General features: G+C 36.5%; 1 protein-coding gene across 1 annotated transcript in view; it reads right to left on the bottom strand.

Moving 5' to 3' along the window:
• SEMA3D (semaphorin 3D) overlaps positions 1-19,477 on the bottom strand; it is a 198,202-nt gene that overhangs the window by 69,735 nt on the left and 108,990 nt on the right. The window contains exons 4-5 of the mRNA XM_080667041.1: positions 14,508-14,570; positions 4,599-4,718 (exon numbers count right to left, since the gene is read on the bottom strand). Of these exons, the coding sequence (XP_080523167.1) occupies positions 4,599-4,718; positions 14,508-14,570 (183 nt within the window). The remainder of the gene's footprint in view (positions 1-4,598; positions 4,719-14,507; positions 14,571-19,477) is intronic.

Here is a 19,477-nt window from a genome sequence, read left to right on the forward strand (position 1 = left end):
CTGCAAAAAGGCTGATGACTCACCCTGCCTAGGCACTAGAGAAATTGAGCATTTCAGACATTCTCTCTAGATGGTATAGCTACAGAGTTGTACCAGAGCACACATACATGTCATAAAAAAGGACCATTCAGTGCCACTTATCTAGAAAGTAAGCAATGAAACAAAAGGGATAGAGGAACTGGATTATTTATTGTTATTGTATTATCTGCCATGTCAAATGTTTTTCTTATGAATAAGACCAACAGTAGCTACTGCCTTTAAAAAAATAGCAATAGTAATTTAAATAGCATGATTAACAATTGTTATTCTACAGTTCCAAGTAAATGCATTTTAATACTATTAGTAAGATACCTAACAGTTAGTAGGTACTAACCATGGGCCAGAAACTTTATGTATATTGTCTCAGTTAATCCATACCATCCTATATAATAAAAGCCTAATATGCTAAGTGTCTGGTCATCTGGTTGTCCATTCAACCAATCATGCTAATGATATGCTAAGGCCACTCAACTGCTCATTAAGACGTGCACTGACCAACAGGGGTCAGACAGTTGACCAGTTGCTATGACATGCACTGACCACCAGGGGGGCAGATGCTCCAACCGGTAAGTTAGCTTGCTGCTGGGGTCCAGCCGATCGAGACTGAATGAGATGGGCCGGACATGCCCTGGAGACCTCCCACGGTCCCTTCCCGGCTGGCCAAGCTCCTGTGTCCCTCCCCGACCCCAATTGTGCACCGGTGGGGTCCTTTGGCCTGGCCTGTGCCCTCTCACAATCTGGGACCCCTTGGGGGATGCTGGAGAGCCAGTTTCAGCCCAAATGGCAGAACAACCAGCCACTATGACACGCACTGACCATCGGGGGCAGATGCTCAATGCAGGAGCTTCCCCCTGGTGGTCAGTGAGCTCCCACAGGGGGAGTGCTGCTCAGCCAGAAGCTGGGCTCATGGCTGGCAAGCACAGTGGCGGTGGTGGGAGCCTCTCTTGTCTCCGCGGCAGCGCTAAGGATGTCCGACTGCCGGCTTATGCCCTCTCCCTGCGGGGAGCAGGCCTAAGCTGTCAGTCAGACATCCCCCGAGGGCACCCAGACTGTGAGAGGGCACAGGCCGGGCTGAGGGACCTGCTCCCCCCTGAGTGCATGATTTTCATGCACCAGGCCTCTAGTAAGCCTAATAATGAAGGTACTCTGAGATTCTAACTTTACAAGAGAAATATTGAGGATAGAGGGATTAAATACCTTTTTCAGAATCACATAGCTAGTAAGAATTAAAGCAGTAGTTTGAACTTGGGTTGTCTCCAAAGTTCACGCTTTTAACTAATGTAGTCTCAGAATTCAAACTCATGAACTTAAAATGTGTTGAAATCAATTTATAGTAGCCTCACAGTGACCATGTAACATGATCAAGCCCAAGTATGTTTAATTAGAACGGGTCAGCTAATGGCAAGCTGTGAGAGTGGAGACTAGGCATGAAAAAATAAGTCCAGTGTGAATACATTTAGGGCTGCTTTCCAACTGTGGATGAGGCTAAAGGTATGTCAGGAAAAACACACCTGTAGATAGTGGCTCTTAAGTATGTTTAAATATCGTTAAGGGAACATTATTCTTCACAGATCAAACACAAGTGTTGACTCTAAAGCCTATAATAGGATATTGTAAAGGGGAAAAGTAAGCTGAATCCTGCTATGGCAGAAGATCAGAGTGAAAAGCTAAAAAAAAACACACACACAAGAAAATATCTGAGAGAATGTCACAGTTGATGCAAAGTACTAAATACTCCCTTATAATTGTACAGACTTCTGTTTTCAAAATGCAACATTTCATTAAATTCTCAAGATAAGCCCGTAAAATGGGTATTTGTGCAGGCTGAGGACAAGGCCTCCCTTATAATCTCCTGGAGAAAGGAGATAGTGGGGAAGCAAGTTTCCCTGGGCCAGAGTCAAGGATACCAACAGGAAAATGATGTAAAAAATAATGGCTGATTAAATGGACTGCCTCAGATAAACAGACTGTTTCACATGGCACTCTAACTTCTGAGACAGCTTCAACTTCATAAGATTTTTTCCATTTAATTCCTTAATCTAATTATTTTTGCAAAAAGCACCTATCAAGGCTGCACACTGAAATATTGTTGAAGCAAAGCAAGAGTGATAGGAAATATTTAATCATCATAATTAGGCAAAGTTTTTATTAATACTTTTCTCATTTAAAGATGAGATTTGCAGCAGAAGGGAAGTAGAATATACTTCCAATATAATTATTTAACAGCTATCAGGCACTCCAAGTTTTGCAGAATACATGTATATGTATATGTATTATGTATATGTATATGTATATGTATATGTATATGTATATGTATATGTATGTGTATATTATATATAGCAGACATTAATATAATACTTTTGAAATCCTTGCCTTTGTACTTTTCTGCATTTCTGTGGGCTACTATGGCTAAGTATTAAGTGGCTGGAATGAAGCAAGTGCTATGCCAAAGCCTATACTATAATTTTCTCATTTTGTCCTCAAAATTACTCTGTGAGGTAGTTAGTATTACTATTATCATTTTGCTGAATAAACAGAAGCTTGGAAAGCTTATGCAGTGTGCACAAGACCATGGAGCTGGTAAGTGACTGCAGCCATAATTCAAACTCTGGCTCTTCGAGCTCCAATGATTAGTTGTTAACAGCAGCCCTGATTTCTGTCCCAAAATCCAGATCCAACTTCCCACTGGCATGACCTACTGACCATTTCTCAAATGCAGGATGTACAAAACTAACTCACCAGTCTCCCCACAAACTTGTTACTATTCTCACCTCAGTAAATAACACCACTCTCCAACTCACTGCCAAACACAGAAATCTAGAATTCATTTGAGCTTTTTGACCCTTCTGCCCATTACCCCAGGTGCACTGAACAGGAGTCCCCAGAAACGGGATTTCCCATATTTCTCTTCTTCATCCCTTTTATATATTAGTTCCCTCTTCTCAGTCACCTCCAGAGCAACCTTGTCTATTTTGAAAATGGAAGAGCCTTTTAAATTCCCTCTGGAAGAACAATGAATTCCTAGGACTAATAATTCATTCACAAAGTTAACAATCTTTAAGTAGGGCTGACTACAATTACGTGTACTCCTGACCAGCAGCAACCTCACAAGGCTCCATACCCCTGTGCACTCATAATTCTCTTATTCTCCCAGAACTTGTAAATTTCACTGCCCCTGGGCTTCTTGACAGTCCGAAGCTAAATAATTAGCTCCATCTAAATTCCTTTTCAGCATTTGTGACTTTTAGGAGCTAAAAAACACTCTTTGCATCCCTCAGCAGGTTGTGAGTTTGGCCTTTAGCCTCAGGCCTCAAAACACATCCAAACTGTGGGGCTGGCTATCTCATATAATTACACCCTGTGCTATGAGCTACTATTATACATTATCCTTCCTCAAAGCTAGCCAAGAGAACATTACACAAGGAACAAAGAATGATGGATTCAAGTTGCCAAGTCTCCTAGTGGTTCAGAGATTTAACTATCAGGGTTGCTTTATTTTCAAACAGTTGAGTCTGGGCTGGTTAGACAAGTTGGTTAGAGAGGAAAATTTATCCAGCCAAAGTTGTGAGTTTGATTTCTGCATGGATCAGTTAAATCAATATAAAGAAACCTGTTCCATAAACTCAGACTTTAATATCAATCATGCAGCCTATTATTCTGCAAATATGAGTGGTTCCTCACAAGAAGTCTATACATAAACATAAGGATGACAGTGCAACCATCAGCCTATACAAGGATACACTTTAGAGTACAGGTTCCAAAAGCGCAGCTGTGCATGTTTGTTCTAGAGACGGAGTGCTTTGGTTCAGCTCCTTGGCCATGTTATTTAATTCCATTGAGACTCAGTTTTTAGTAACTTATAAATTGGAAGTGATAAAGATACTAACGTCATTATGAGTGTTGTGACATTCTAAGAAAACAATTCATGTAAAATGTGTGGTACAATCCATGACACACAAAAACCCTCTAATAGATTAGTTATTAATGAAATTTCTGAAATCTGCATGTGAGAGAGCTGCTATACATTACTCCTAATTAATATGTACTTTATTTCCACTATGTCAACTTGGTCCAGCAAAAATAATGGATTCAGTGTGCTAATATGACTACCTATATACAGTTATTAGAAAAATCATTACATTTTCTGTACTTAGTGTCCGCCATTATAAACATAACAGGTCAAATTTGTTGGATGGGAAAAATGAAATTTCTTAAAAGATACAATTCCATTGCAAGGTCTTGTGGGAAATGGATTTTTACCAACAGCAACATACAAAACAGACCTAGTTGTAAAGGAACCTCAAGAGAAAACAAAGACATACATAGAGCCCATGGAAAACATGTACTTTCAATATTTTGCATTATTAATTTTGATCATCTCACTAAAAAATAACTTTTAATAGAATAATTTTTATTAGATAGATAAAGAATATAATCAAAATGGCAATCCATAAAGTGGTTGGGAACATGAGTTCTTATACTGTACACAAATTATATGACTCCATGTTTCGTAATAAAGTATTACAATAAATTGTTTTCAAGCAATTTCATTATATTACCTCCTTGTAGACTCCAAGATCAATATATCCACATATTGGATGAAATGCTCCAGTTCCACACACATAAATGTGAGTTTTATTATAGGGTTGAAGGACTCGAATGAAATTTGCACATTCTGTCTATTGGGCATAAAAAATAAAAGCATTAGCACACAACTCAAGTTTTTGAATGATGGTCATTCATGCTACCTGCTTTTCATGTAGATAAATCATCAAAAATAAGGGGAAATGAAAAAGATTTATGATAAATGTTTAGACACCTGACTTAGCAAGAAGGTAAAACAAATTAGAAACTGGCTTAAATGATTGACTTTGAAACTTTTTGAAATTTTAAAGTTTTGAAATTATCAGAGTGCCAGAATGCACATCTCTATAGTGGTACTCAATGGGGTCTGTAGAATAAATATACATAGAATATTCATGAGGTATCCATACTTTCTTTCAAGAATTACCTAGAGATCAAAATTCATCATGTTCTGATGTTCACATATTGTTCACCATATAGATTCTGCTGTTTGCAACATAAACTGTCTCAGCTACACTGAACACAGATGTGTATTTCATTTTTATTGGCTGGAATGCCCTACCATTTTATTTCCATTTATTTTCTTTATATATATGTATATATTTCCATGAATATTTTTATACAAAGTCCAAATTTTAAAGAAAATTTTACATTTCTAATTGTTTTGCATATGCTTAGACCCCAAAATATTTCTTTATATTCTCATTATCTTTATAATAATTATTTTCCATTCCCCAGTTACTTGTAAATAGTTCCTCAATTTTTCAGTCATTTTTGTTATTATGTATAATTTTCAATTTATCTCCCAAAGTGACTTTTTATCATTACAAAATTATTGGAAACAATTTTTTAATTATGGCTTTATGATTTTTGGACCCAAAGAGAAAACACTGGGCTATAACATGCTTTTATTCTAGATTGACTCTACCCAAGAGATGGGAAAGAATTTACTAAGTGGGAAACCTATGGAACCACTGAGGTTCATTATCCCTATCTGGATGGCCATGGGTTCTTTACCAGTCAGGCACTAGCTTATGGCACTGTTGTTTTGGGGGTTGGTAGGAAGAAATTAAAACACACACACACACACACACACACACACACAACTCACTAATGACCTAACTGGACTGGTAGGATGGTTCTTAGAATTAAATACATTTCAAAAGGCAAATAACTGCTTATTAATAAAATTATTATGTGGTTTAAATTAATAGTATAATATTTAATAATTGCTTATTATTGCCCTATGTTAAATATCAATATCCCGGTGGCTCTTTTGGTTTTAGAGTGAACAGCTATGTCTGCATACTGTGATAGAGTTCCTAGCACCCATCCAGAATTTTATGTCTCCAGAATTTGTAGATCCCAGTTATTAAAATCTGCACATTTTGTCACAGAAGAATGTTACAGTGAACACACTGAGCCTTCTGTTCTCTGCTTCCTTATAAACAACAGGTTGCTTAAGACGACGAGAAAGGACAATAATAGTCCCTCAGCTACACAAGTAAAGGGTGCTTCTTTATTGGGTAGAAAGAGGCAGCCTCTCTAATAGGAGCAGGATAACTGAATGTGGTTGCTTAGATTGTATGCTGAAAACAGAGAGAGAGAGAGAGAGAGAGAGAGAGAGAGAGAGAGAGAGAGAGAGAGAGAGAAAGGTCACATCTAAGGATGTGCAAATCGCACTATGGACATTTGTATTGCCTTGGATAATTTCATGTATTTATTATATGTAGACTCCGAAAAACTGAAGATTTTACATTCATTAAGACAATTTTCTGGCATATAGTCTTATTTAACAAAATCATATTATGTCCGTTTTTCACCTTCCTGCCAAGGTGTCTGATGAGAACTTATTTTCCATTTGCAGAAAGGCACCGTGGGAAACCAGCTTCATGCTCCTTAACATCATGTGAGGCAATCTCAATTAAAAACCTAACTCAGAGAGCAAATATGCCATACGAATGGTTTTGAACAAATAATGGGGACACAGTAATATGAGTAAATATCTATGGATCACCAGATAAACTGTAATGTGGCTTCATTGCTAGGGTAAGAAGTTTTAATGTCTCTTTATTTTGTTCACTAATGCACACTGAAAGGACTGTTATCTCTTTGCCTTTACCCCCATAAAGAGATTCATGCAGGGGGAGAGCTACACAGGACTAGCACACAGGGAGGGGAAGAGTGGAATTATATGGCTGGAGTGAGGTAGGAGTGACTCACTGCCATTTACCTTATCTTTTTCTTTTCAAACGCTCAATTTTACCAAATAATCCTATAGTTAAAAGGTAATTGTTATGGACTGAACATCTGTGTCCTCCAAAAATCCTAGGTTGAAACCCTAACTCCCCAGTGTGATGGCTCAAGGACATATTAGGAGATGGGGCCTTTGGGAGACAGTCCGTTTAAGATAGTCCTCAATGACCTACTCTCATTGCCCTATCCTAAATATCAATATCCTGGTGGCTCTTTTGATTTTAGAGTGAATAGCTGTGTCTGCTATTCATGAGAATAGGATCCTTAGGATGGGATTAAGAAGAGACTAGGGAGCTTTCTCTCTCACTCTCTGCTTTGTGAAGATACAAGAGGAAGATGGCCATTTGCAAGCAAGAAGAGACTTTTCACCAGGAGCCCAATCAGCCAGCACCTTCATTTTGACCTTCTCAGCCTCCAGAACTGGCAGGAATAAATGTCTGTTCTTTAAGCCGCCCAGTTTACAGTGTTTTGTTTTAGTAGCCTAAGATGAATAAAACATTAATTTTACAAGATTCTGAACTAAACATTTGTATAAAGGAATAAAACAACTCCCTTTCTAGCTTATAAATGATGGAGTCAGAAAGATTAAGGACTCTGGGAGATACAGCACTGTTTACAAAGGCAAATAAGGCCCGGAGTGAAGTTTTATACACATAAGAGATAAAATTTTAGCCCTGGCCAGTGTGGCTCAGTTGGTTGGGCATCTTTCCATACACCAGGAGGATGCTGGTTCCATCTTGGTCAAGGGCACATGTCCTGGATGCAGGCTCCATCCCCAGTAGGGGGCATGCAGGAGTCAGACTATTGGTGTTGCGCTCTCACATCAATGTTTCTCTCTCTCTCGCTCTCTCTCTCTCTTCCTCTACAAATCAATAAACAATTCCTTTAAAAAAAAAAACGAAACAGTTTTAGTGATTATAAAGAAAAAGCTCCAGCCCTAACCGGTTTGGCTCAGTGGATAGAGCATCGGTCTGTGGACTCAAGGGTCCCAGGTTTGATTCCGGTCAGGGGCATGTACCTTGGTTGCGGGCACATCCCCAGTAGGGAGTGTGCAGGAGGCAGCTGATCGATGTTTCTCTCTCATCGATGTTTCTAACTCTCTATCCCTCTCCTTTCCTCTCTGTAAAAAATCAATAAAATATATTAAAAGAAAAAGCTCCAAATCACACCAAAAACATTTCACATCCTTTAACTTTTTAAAAAACGTTTTTTTTTAAATGTTTTTATGAGAGAGGAAAAGAGAGAAAGAGGAAGAGGGAAACATTGATGTGAGAAGTATCCATAGGTTTCCTCCTGAACACACCCAATCAGGAATGGAAAATGAAGCCTGGGTTTGTGCCCTGACCGGGAATCCAATCAGCATCCTTTCGGTGCACAGAACTATGCCCAACCAACTGAGTCCCATGGGCCAGGGCACATACTTTAACTTTTCCAGGAGTACTTTATTAAAATGCACTCAGCCCAGGAAATTAACCTATTATGCTAGTTTCTGAGTTGGTAAACTATTAGCAAGGATTTATTTATGAAATTCCTCCCCTCTCTCAGATTGGGCTGATGTGGAATAGGGCAATGTGTGGATGGGTCCTGAATTACCAGACATAGTTTCCAAAAAAGTCAGCTCTGTGCAAACTTTTTTGTGCTGAAGTTGATTAAGGGCGGTTCCCTAAGCAGCCTGGAGGCAATGGAAAGGAACTGGCTGCCAGAAGGAAAGAAACCTGGGAAACAGAGATCCTGAAAGATAAGGTCTTCTAACTCAAAATTGCCTGGGTGGACATTTCAGCCAAACCAGTGATGTGAGGCAAAAACTTTACAATGGTTTCCCCTTTACTTTGTAACTTATTTCTTTTTTGTTTCGAAGTTTGTGTTTTGTTTTGTTTTTAATTCTTTTTATGCACAGAGCTTCCAACGTTTTGTTTAAATAGCACAAGCAATAATTAACTTGATTTAATTCACTTAGTGACTTGCAGCGTGGCTATTAATGGTAGCATAATTCTGTGAGGCATGAAGAAAGATAACTTTGAGAAGCAGCTTTTTCAACTTTCCCTGAAAGCTGGCTAACTTGTCAGCTATTGCCCACAATGGCAGGGTTGTTGCATGCGACCAAACAATTCAATTTACTGAGTAATATACTCATCTTTGGGAATGTATTGAATTTCTCCTTCTTTCCCTTTTTTATTCTTTCTACCTACTCCCCTTCCTACCTACCTCTTCCCCCCCCAGTGGAAGAGAGAGAGAGATGAAGAGAAAGAGAGAAAAAAAGTTATCAACTTTTAAAAATTCTCTCAAGTAATATTTATTTCAATATTTTACCTCTCACATATATCCACACGTTTATATAACTAATAACTAAATAAAACAAATATAAAGCTGAGTTAGTAGTTGGAGAAAAGGCAAATATGTTTTAGTTTATGTATTAACACTTGGAATTTTAGCCTCTGCCTAGATAGCTGGAAAAATGTAGTGTGTCCCAAAAAAGCACATACACACACTTTGAATAATTATAAAGGCAGTGTTTATTAAAATACATTTCACTTTCAAAATTGAGCCAGCAGCTCTTAAAGTTTATATACATTTTTTTGGGACATCCTGTATTAGTGAAACAGAAGTACGTGTAATTCTCTAGACTTAGATATAGTCCAATTAAATTCAATACAACTTTATATGTAATTCTGATAAGTGACTTATAAATTGTTAATTTTAATTTATTTAGGTTATATAGGGAAAGACTTAGGAATCTGGTCTGTTTCTGTTTTTAGTTTACTTTTCAGAACATTGTGGTCATCAAACCTTTTTGTTGTTGTTAATCCTCACCTAAGGATATTTTCCCATTGATTTACAGAGAGAGTGGAAGGGAGGAGAGACAGAGAGAGAAACATTCATGTGAGAGAGACATATGGATTCATTGCCTCCCACATGGGCTCCTACCAGGGCCGGGGATCGAGCTTGCAACTGAGGTACGGTGCCCTTGACAGGAATTGAACCCGGGACCCTTCAGTCCTCAGGCTGAACCAAACTGGCTAGGACATGAAACATCTTTGATCATTCATCACATGCCTGTCACTGCTGCATGTTGGTTTTGTCTAGCAGACCTCGAGTAGAATCCAGTCTGTAGAGATATCTGTTTAGGTCTTAAAGCTTTGAAAATATTTTAACGCTTCAAAATAAATACATGAAATCCAAATATTACAATTCTCTCTTAAAAATGGAAGATCTAACAGTGGAGATTTCTACAGTGCTAAACCCAGTTGTGGTAGAAGGGCAAAGGTAAACATTTTAAAGAAAAAAAGAGAGATGCTTACTTAAATATTTAAAAGACTATATCAAATAAAACAACTTGGAAAGAATATTTTTACATGAGATCACAGAGTAATAATATATTTTTATTATAAATATAGTTATATATATATCTGCAAATCTTGACAATCTGTAATCAGTAAGGAAAAAAACATACTAAAATTTAAAAAATGAACAAATCATAGGGATATGCCATTACAAAAAATAAATTCTAATTTTACAACTAGATAAAATATTTAGGTTTAATGGTAATAAAAAAAATTCAAGCTGAAACAACAAAAATAGCTTTAGTTTTGTTGGCAAATATTTAATGTGTTTATTTTATTCATTTACGTTTCAGTATTAAATGTTAACTATATGTTGTATCCAATATTAGCAGGGGTATGGGAAATACATTCTCTCATGAGCATCGCTGCTGGTTAAAGCACAAGAGGCAGAGACTTTCTGGAGGGCCATTTTGCAGAGTGTATAAAACATTTTATATCCTTTCAGCAGTAATTCTACTCAATAGACAAAGATGTTGACAATATTTTTATATGAGGTTTTTCATGTGCAGCATCATTCACAATAATTAAAACTGGATTTATACCAAACTTCTAACAATAGGGGATTGATGAAATAATATATAGAGGAATGTGGTATAGCTATTAAAAGTAGTGTTATAAAAAGGAATTTAATGACATGGGAAAATGCTCGTGGCAGTCTGTGAAGTGGAAAAAAAAAGTGTTTTAAGGGGCTATGTATACAATGATTTCATTCTGAAATAGTAAATAGATAAGATAGAAGAATAAACATCAAAATGTCACCAGCTATCTCTGGGTAATGTTCATGGGGGAGGAACTATTTACAGATGATTTCTATATAATTTGCAAACTTCCTACAATGAACACTTTGTTGTACTTTCAGATGTTCTAAAGAAATGTAACCACAACTGTAGAGAAGCAAGATCCTTGAACTCTATGTCATGGCTCTATTGACAGGTTGTGTGTCTCCATGGTGAACAGACAGAGGCCAGGCTGCCTGCACCCTGTGCGTTCTTTTGCCTGGAGTGACCTGTTTTCCCCACTCTTCATCATCAGGACTAAAGGCACTTCTTTAGTGACTCTCTTTTGAAAAATATTCTAAGCAGAAACACAGTACTACCAAATAGCTTCCTTCATCCCTTTCCTTCCCTGAATTAATCTGGGAACTGTGTTCAAGAAAGTGGAATAGTTCTCTTTTGTTCCCTCATCTTCTACTCTTTCCCCACCCCAATTAGCTAACTCTCATTATGGTAAATAATTCACTATTTTTCAGTTATATAGTACCTTTGTGTAAAGGGACAGTCTTTCCAAACACTTGTTAATCCTAAACACACTCTGGGGAAGTAGGTAAAAATTACTAGAGAGAAGGGAAAAGAGAGGGTAATGCCAAAGATAGTAAAAAATGTCAATAAAACCCCACACTTGTCTCAGTTTTCTGCTGGCAGAAATCTCTGCAATGCTGAAGAATGAGGATCTATGTTATGGTGACACTGAAGAGAGAAATGACTGGAGGGATAATACGGACTTCAGACCTCAGACATAAAGTGCAGACTTAATGTGTGGGTGTAAAAGTGTGGTGTAAAGCACAGATTGTGGGGGCAAGACTTCTGGATTCAATTTCTGGCTCCACTATTTACTAGATATGTGATACCAGGCAAGTCATTTAATTTTCCTGGCCTCAGTCTTCTCATCTAGAAAATGAGGATTAATAATAAAATCTAGCATACCATATAGTTATAAGGATTAAATGAGATTATAAATATAAGGCATTAAAAACAACTCTCAGAACATGGTAAGTGCTATAAAAGTGTAAGCTATTCTTAGTAACTCTAATGTAATATTATTTTAAAGGGACAAATTGAAAAGGAGACAAAGACTTGTATTATCCCTACATGATTCAACAGCAAACTTTATAGACTTCAGCAAAATGAGCAAAACTCCCCAAATCTCTAATCCTGGGTTGGCAGGAGGTGTGCTTAAAGGTTAGAGGTTATTACTAAGCCCCCTGATACAAATGAATTGGAAGAATGGTTTTCATATGCTGGGTCCTATGTGTTCTAGGATGCTACCTTCAGAAAGGTTGATCACCGTTTGCTTTAACTCAGTAATAGGGGCAACTGAGTTACTGTATAACTAGAATCGGTGAACATGCTGAGATGGGAACCCCGTCACCGACTGTTTGACCTTGAGTGTTTATCCCTCACCTACTCCATGGGAAAACTGACATTTAGTTTATCGGAGTAAATTTGAAACACCCTTTCCCTATTTGCCTCATTACCATACACTCAATACTGGTGAAACACAGAATGTTAAGGTGTTTGTACTGTTTATGACAAGCTTCCCCTGTAAATCAACAAAATAATTTGGAAACGCTCATAAGCAAAGCGTCTTTGTTTCCCACAAGGTCAAAAAGTATTGAATCGTTTGCAGACCTGGGCACTTGCTTGCAGTTGGGATGTTGAACAGGGTGGAGAGATAGAGACATGGGAGAAAGAAAAATATGTTCTAGGACAGCTTTATCTCTTTCGTTTCTGATGAAATAAACACAAGAACTGTTTTCTGTTGCATTCACTCCCTGATACATTTCTGCTAACATAAATGTGTCTGAAAAGGTCACATTTAATACTGACTGAATACCTCGTCAGGCATAATGAAAACTTTATTTGTTTCATTTTGATCATTTTATTTTGCAGTACTGTGACAGTATGTAACATCAGTTGAGTAATATCTGATATCCCTAATTATACTGAAAGCTCCATGAATGACAGCAGATCCTCTATCAGTTTCATACATATATTTATGCACATATTCAGGCTCTTAATAAATATAAGTTGAATAAATGACTGTCCAAATAAGTGAGCAAATTTGTTGTCTCAGATTCTTAGTCTTCTAACCTTCCCCTCAATTCATTAGGCATCATGTGTCCTATTACATTACTTTTATCACATTAATAAAGTGAGAGTTTTAAAATTTAATCCTGCTTTCATATAACACACGCTATTTGTTATTGAATATGAAGACATTGCTCTGCTTAATACTCCTGTGTTATTGTGGTTACAGGCAACAGGAGAGGATGTTGCAAAAGAAGCCTCAAGATGTCCATGTTTCTGCCCAAAGTTAGAACCTCTTATCATCTTGAGTTACATTCAGGAAGTGATTTATTTGCCAAAAAAAAGAGAGCAATTCTCCCTATCACCACAGGGCAAGAAGTCAGGGCAGAACACAGAGCATCTGGCCTGAATCAGAGCACTCGGCTGAGAAGAGGCAGCCAGAGCCACAGCGCTGCAGTCATCGCTGGAGATAAAACAGGAACACAGTTTGGGGGAGCAGGCAGGACAACTTGGACAATGCAAAGGCAATCCAGAGAGGTCACCCCAAAGATGCTTAGGTTAGTCACCCTGATCTAAGGCTTTTCTCTGGTCCTTAAGGCAGCTTAGGCTGGAAGTTTATATTAGAACCCCACAATTTATCCTTAAAAGTTATCTATATTATAAAAAGCTCGTGGCCCTAATGCCGTAATGCCAGAATGACCAAATGACCGGTCACTAGGAGGTGCATGGAGCACCTTTTGGGCCCTCTCCCCACCCCCTCACCCCCGGGGTGCCGGCAGCATCAGCGGAGCATTGCGGGGTGCCAGCAGTGTCCGCGGAGTGTGTGAGGCGTCATGGGGTGGCGGACATGGCCCTGATGGCAGGCTAGGCCTAGGGGACCCTACACGTGCATGATTTAACCGTGCGCTGGGCCTCTAGTTTTATATAATTGTGCTTTAGTCAATTTTAGAGTAAAATATTTCTAGTTTTCATTCCAGGATGTTGTCATTCATTTTCAACCAATCTTTCTTAATATCTCTCTATGCCCAGTTTTGAAAGAATCCTGCTAGATTTTGTAAGTTTAATGTTAACCTAAATTAAATTAACTACTAATTGCATGTTTGTAATGCTAAAGCTGAAGGCTTTGTGTACATTCACAAAATGCATGCATGTAAATGAAAAATACATAATCTTAGAAATACAATAATTTCTGATGATTTATTTCTGAATATTTTGATAGGGATCTGAGATTTCTGTGTGAGAAAAATAACAATATTCAGAATTAACACTATAGAAAGTGTAGTAATTCTAAATTTCTGAAGATAATATCATTCCTTTTGGCAAGGTAGAAATATTTTTTACCAAAATCTTTACACAGAATAAGTTAGTATAGCCTTTAAAATAGTACATTAATATCATTAATTCATAAAACCCAATATAAATATTTGTTATCATATCAGTACCAGTTTAACAAAGATGTTTTTTAAAGTCTCATACTTACATTGGCATCTTTTCCAGCTAATTTACATAATTCCACCCGCTCCTTTGCAGCCGGCCAATAAATCTGGAAAACATTTTAAGTTTTGTTAGAATCGAATATCTAAGACACCCCACAATTCTAATTAGGGAAGTGAGCATGTGAATTTAAAGAGTGAATATCAAGCCAAGAATGTATTGTTAGATATGATGTAAGAAGTTTGAAATTTAAATATTTTCCGAAGTCACCCTAAAAATTTCTCCAAAAAGAAATATGTAGAACCATCCACTCTTGTTTATTTTATTTACTTTTAAATGCTCTTATTAATAGGTAAATTATGTTGATAAAGCTATAAGTTCTTATTGCAATGTCAACAGGATTTCAGATTAGCATTTGCTTAAGTAAGAGATTCTATTTTTACCCTGTTTTTCTGTGTTTACTCAGAGTGATACATTATAAACATGTGCAGTGAAGTGTGGGCAAGAGCCCTTTCTCACAAGCATACATTATGACTCACTCCATGCCAAAAACCAGTGTGAGTCTGTTGACAATACAGGGTGTGGCAGTCGATTTATAATTGTGTGGAAAATAATAAAAAGATTAATAGATAATAATACAAGAAAAAACTCTGTTTCACATAGTCACAACAGTGACCCTCCTTTCGCCCCACCCTGTTTACCATGTATGGAGCTCAGATGCAACTGTCAGTAAGTTAAGCATTTTATGTGCATCGTCTTATTTAAATTTCACAGTGACCCTATGAGATAGCTGTACTTACTTTCCATTTTCAGGTCAGAAAACGTATTCATACAGCCGTGAAATAACATGTCGAAGGCCACAAAACTAGTTCACAGCAGAGCCAAAATATGACTCAAACTGTCTCCTGAACTTATAGGGGGGAGGGGTTTCAACCACTGCATAATAAATATTATTGGGCAAGGCCCGCAGTGTGGCTCAGTTGGTTGGGAAGTCATCTGTACACTGAAGGGTTGAGGGTTCAATTCCCGGTCAGGGCACATAAATATTATTGGGCAAATAATTAAGAACAAGGGCAGCAAACTTCTTGGTTGGTAGCTTTTAATCATATTTTAACAGTCCTGAAGGTATCAAAAGAGCTTTATTTGTTTTATTTTGTTTTATTTTTAAACAAACTAGAAATAATGTCAGGAAGTTCTTTTGCAAAATAAGGTTTAAACAGATAGATACAGTACTCCGTTAGCGTGCAGAAAGAAAGGATCTGTGTTAAGCTACAGGCAAGAAGAAACAAGAAGAGCAAGCTCTGAACTGCTTATGTTCCAAGAGTTCCTGACGACTCTTTATTATGTCTCTCACCAATGTTAACAGAAAACGTTTTAACAGATGCGGAAAAGGAAAATATCCCGAGGCAATGCCCTGACAGAAACTTGTTAAACCTGGAATTAACAAATGATTTAGAAATCACGAATGTCTATATGGTAGTACCTTCATAGTGAAATTTTAGGGTTTTATGTCTGAACAAGAAGGGCAGAGAATTATGCTCAAACTCTCTTAATAGCCATGATATTGTTGAGATTTCTTAAATGAAGCAAGGCTGTTCATTCAGAGTACACCTGAACAACCCACAGTCCAAAGGTGTACATAGGCAGGGTGGGTGAGCCAACAGCAGTTCAAATGACAAGCGAACTTTCATATGGGTCGCAATAAGGACCTAAAGACGCTATTTATTCGGGCATGGTTTACATCAGTGCAATTACACTTTCACACAATTTTAAATAGTAGCCAGCAGTTAACACATGAATGCAAAGCAATAAGGATGGATTTTAACAATTCATTATTATGTGAAAAAAACATACTTCTTAAAATTACAAACAGTTTGTTCCCCTTAGAATAATGTTAAAAACAACTAAAATAAAATACACTTTTTATGTGAGTATACATAGACACAATCAATATGTAAAAAGAGAAGCATGAGAGTGATGAATACATGATTCAGAAAGATAGTTACCCATGATTGAAAAAAAGAAAAAGAAAAAAGGGAAAATTGGTGGTAAGAAACCAGTTATTTACCATCTCTTAGCTTTTGTTCTGGATGACACATTTTCAGGTGTTTAATGCATAATTAAAAACAACTAAGTAATGTAAGTTAGTAAATAAGTAAACCAAAATAATCCATGCACAGGTCAATGGACAATAGTCATAACCTAGAATTATGAAGTCCTAAATAAATGAATAAATGAAAAGTAAAAATAAAACACTGCAACTGGCAGGAAATTTGAGTGTCTTCAAGTTGTTTTTTATTGTGTGTGGGGTTTTTTTAAGCCACTAATAGGAAAAATACTGAACTGAGTATTCTTTTTCTCTCCTTTAAAAATGGCATCTTGAATTTATAAAATTTTTGCTTCATATTTGATATTATGAATTCAAGCTATCCTCTCACTTTTTCTTGCTAATTCTTTAAAAAACTTTTAATTGTGATAAAGCATACATAACAGAATTTGCCATCTTAGTCACTGTAAGCATAGAGTTCAGTATTAAGCATATTCAGTTTGTGTAACCAATCTTTAGAATTCTTTCATTGTGTAAAACTGCAACTCTATATTTATTGATTCGTAAGTATTATAGTCATTTTGCAAAAGACAGCTTTGTATCATTGGACTGAAGATAAATCATACAAAGAATGCATGTCTAGCATCTCTCAATTATTTTAATCTTTAGCTCATTTTTTTGGTCTCTAGTCTAGATTAATATTTCTTTGAGTTCTTTAGATATGTTAGACCCTGTTCTTTTTATTTTATAAGATGGTCAGATTTAATCACTTTTCAGAAACAAATTTAGAACAATTATTTATGGATTTAGTCAAACCTGAATATCTTATTGATATTAATAGCATTGAAAGAAGAGAAGTGTGGAACTCTTTCATATGAAGTAAATGAGACTTAAAGAAGAGAAAGGTTATCAGGGAGTTATTTAAAGACTGAAAAAATGTGAAAACAATCACTGTATCATTTTTGACACCCAAATGAAAGTTCCGAAGTTACCATAGAGTAGTTACTGATCCTTCATCGTTTGTGCATTAGGCACATGCTTATGAAGGATATGTCCAGAAAGGTGCGGCATTGAGGTGTTAAGATTTAAAAGGAAGACAGCTCTGTAAATAGGTGCAGGAACTGCATTCCCACAGGAGATACAGAGTGAGAAGAGAGCAGGGAGGACGGAGCCACTATGCTTGGGGAGCACCAAAGAACACTGAGTGGGAAACGAAAGACTTGATCAGTCTTGGCATCTGAGCCAACATTTTTAATTACTTGCTTTCAATAGTTTCAACACTAATGTAATAGTTTAGTTTAATAGTTTAAACTATAATTTTGTCTTAAGAACTTGACATTAAAATAGTAATTCTAGATTCTTTTTTTCTCTTTGCAAAGGAATACAAATATCTAAGAGATATTTTAATAGTTTTGTAAATTTTCAGTTATTGACTGTAAGTCATGTAATTATAAACTGAATATGTCATCCTAGTTAATGAAGCAGTAAAGCTAAAATTACAAGCTCCGGTGTGGTTCAGCTGGTTGGAGCATCGTCCCATACACCAAAAGGTGGCAAGTTCATATCAGGTCAGGGCACATACCCAGGTTGTGAGTCCCATCTCTCTCTCTCCTTCTCTCGCTCTCTCTTTCTCTCTCTCATCAACTTAAAAAAAAAAAAAAGGTACACAGAAATGGGAATTTGTTGGACTCCAGAAACCAATTTTTTTAAAAAATCTTCTATTTTCTGTTTATGGAGCAGACTTTTTACCAAGATGTTATCTCATTTTTCATCATTTACCTTCAATCCATAAAGTCTAGCACCTGTTAAAAATATAAATTATCCTTGGAACATTATTATTATTACATAGGAATTCTAAGATAGTATCACAAAGATAATTTTACTTCTTAAGGTAAAGATTAGTAGGGATTATATATTGGTTTATTTTGACACAAAGTTGTCAAGAATCTAGAAATCACAAATAAAATTACTTTAGTAACAACTACCTAGAAGGTATCTGATTGTCTTCCAAACTCCAAACATTTACTTAAAAAGAAAAACCATTGTAGTGGGGCCAAAATTTAAAAGATATAATTTTAATTATGATTTATGTTGGGATTTTCTTTTATTTGCCACCTAGTCATTAGAATAAAGGGTGTTTTGTGTGTTTTTAATATTCCTTTTGATTTTTTGATAAAGAATTTAAAGAAACAGAATTTTTCTTATTTCAATCTAAAAACAGAAGAAAATAAATAAACTACACTCATATTTACATAAGGTTTGCAGAAATATGTTCAAGTAACATTTTTGTTTTTCAATAATCTTGTAAAGTGATTATGTGACATACCTCTATCTCTATCTCTATATAAAAGCATCCCACCACTTTTATGATTTTCTAGTCAGTGTGTGTGTGTGTGTGTGTGTGTGTGTGTGTGTGTGTGTGTGTAGGGGAAAACACAATAGAGAAATAGACACAGAGATAGATTCATAGGTGCATAGAGGAAGAGATGGAGATGTTAACTCTGAAGGGTATAAGAAGCTTCAAGTTGCAGCATAATTAATATAAAAGTTTAAGAAGTACCTAACATCCTGAGGCTATTTCAATAGCCCAGTCAGTACATTTTGAGATTACTTTATTCTCAGACAGAAACCACATCTCACACTTAAAAATACAATGTTCACATGATCTATAAGAGTCTCTCTTGAACATTAAGTAAACAGTTTTGAGGCAATGATTATCATTATTCTCATTACATTCTGAATTCATCTGCGGTAAAATGACCTATACATTTTCTTGCCATGTACAGGGATATCATGCCATATGAAAAGTTTCATGAAGCAGGACAAAACAAAGACGCATACCCCTCTCCCTAAAAGTTGATGAAGCTTTGCACAGTAGTGATATCGAAAAGTCCATGCAGCTGTACCACTCCCTGGCAAAGTTACCCATGAATATTTTTCTTTCACTTATCAAAGAAAGGCATAGTAGG

The sequence above is a fragment of the Plecotus auritus genome, assembly GCF_963455305.1.
Source record: "Plecotus auritus genome assembly, chromosome: 4".
NCBI lineage: Eukaryota > Metazoa > Chordata > Mammalia > Chiroptera > Vespertilionidae > Plecotus > Plecotus auritus.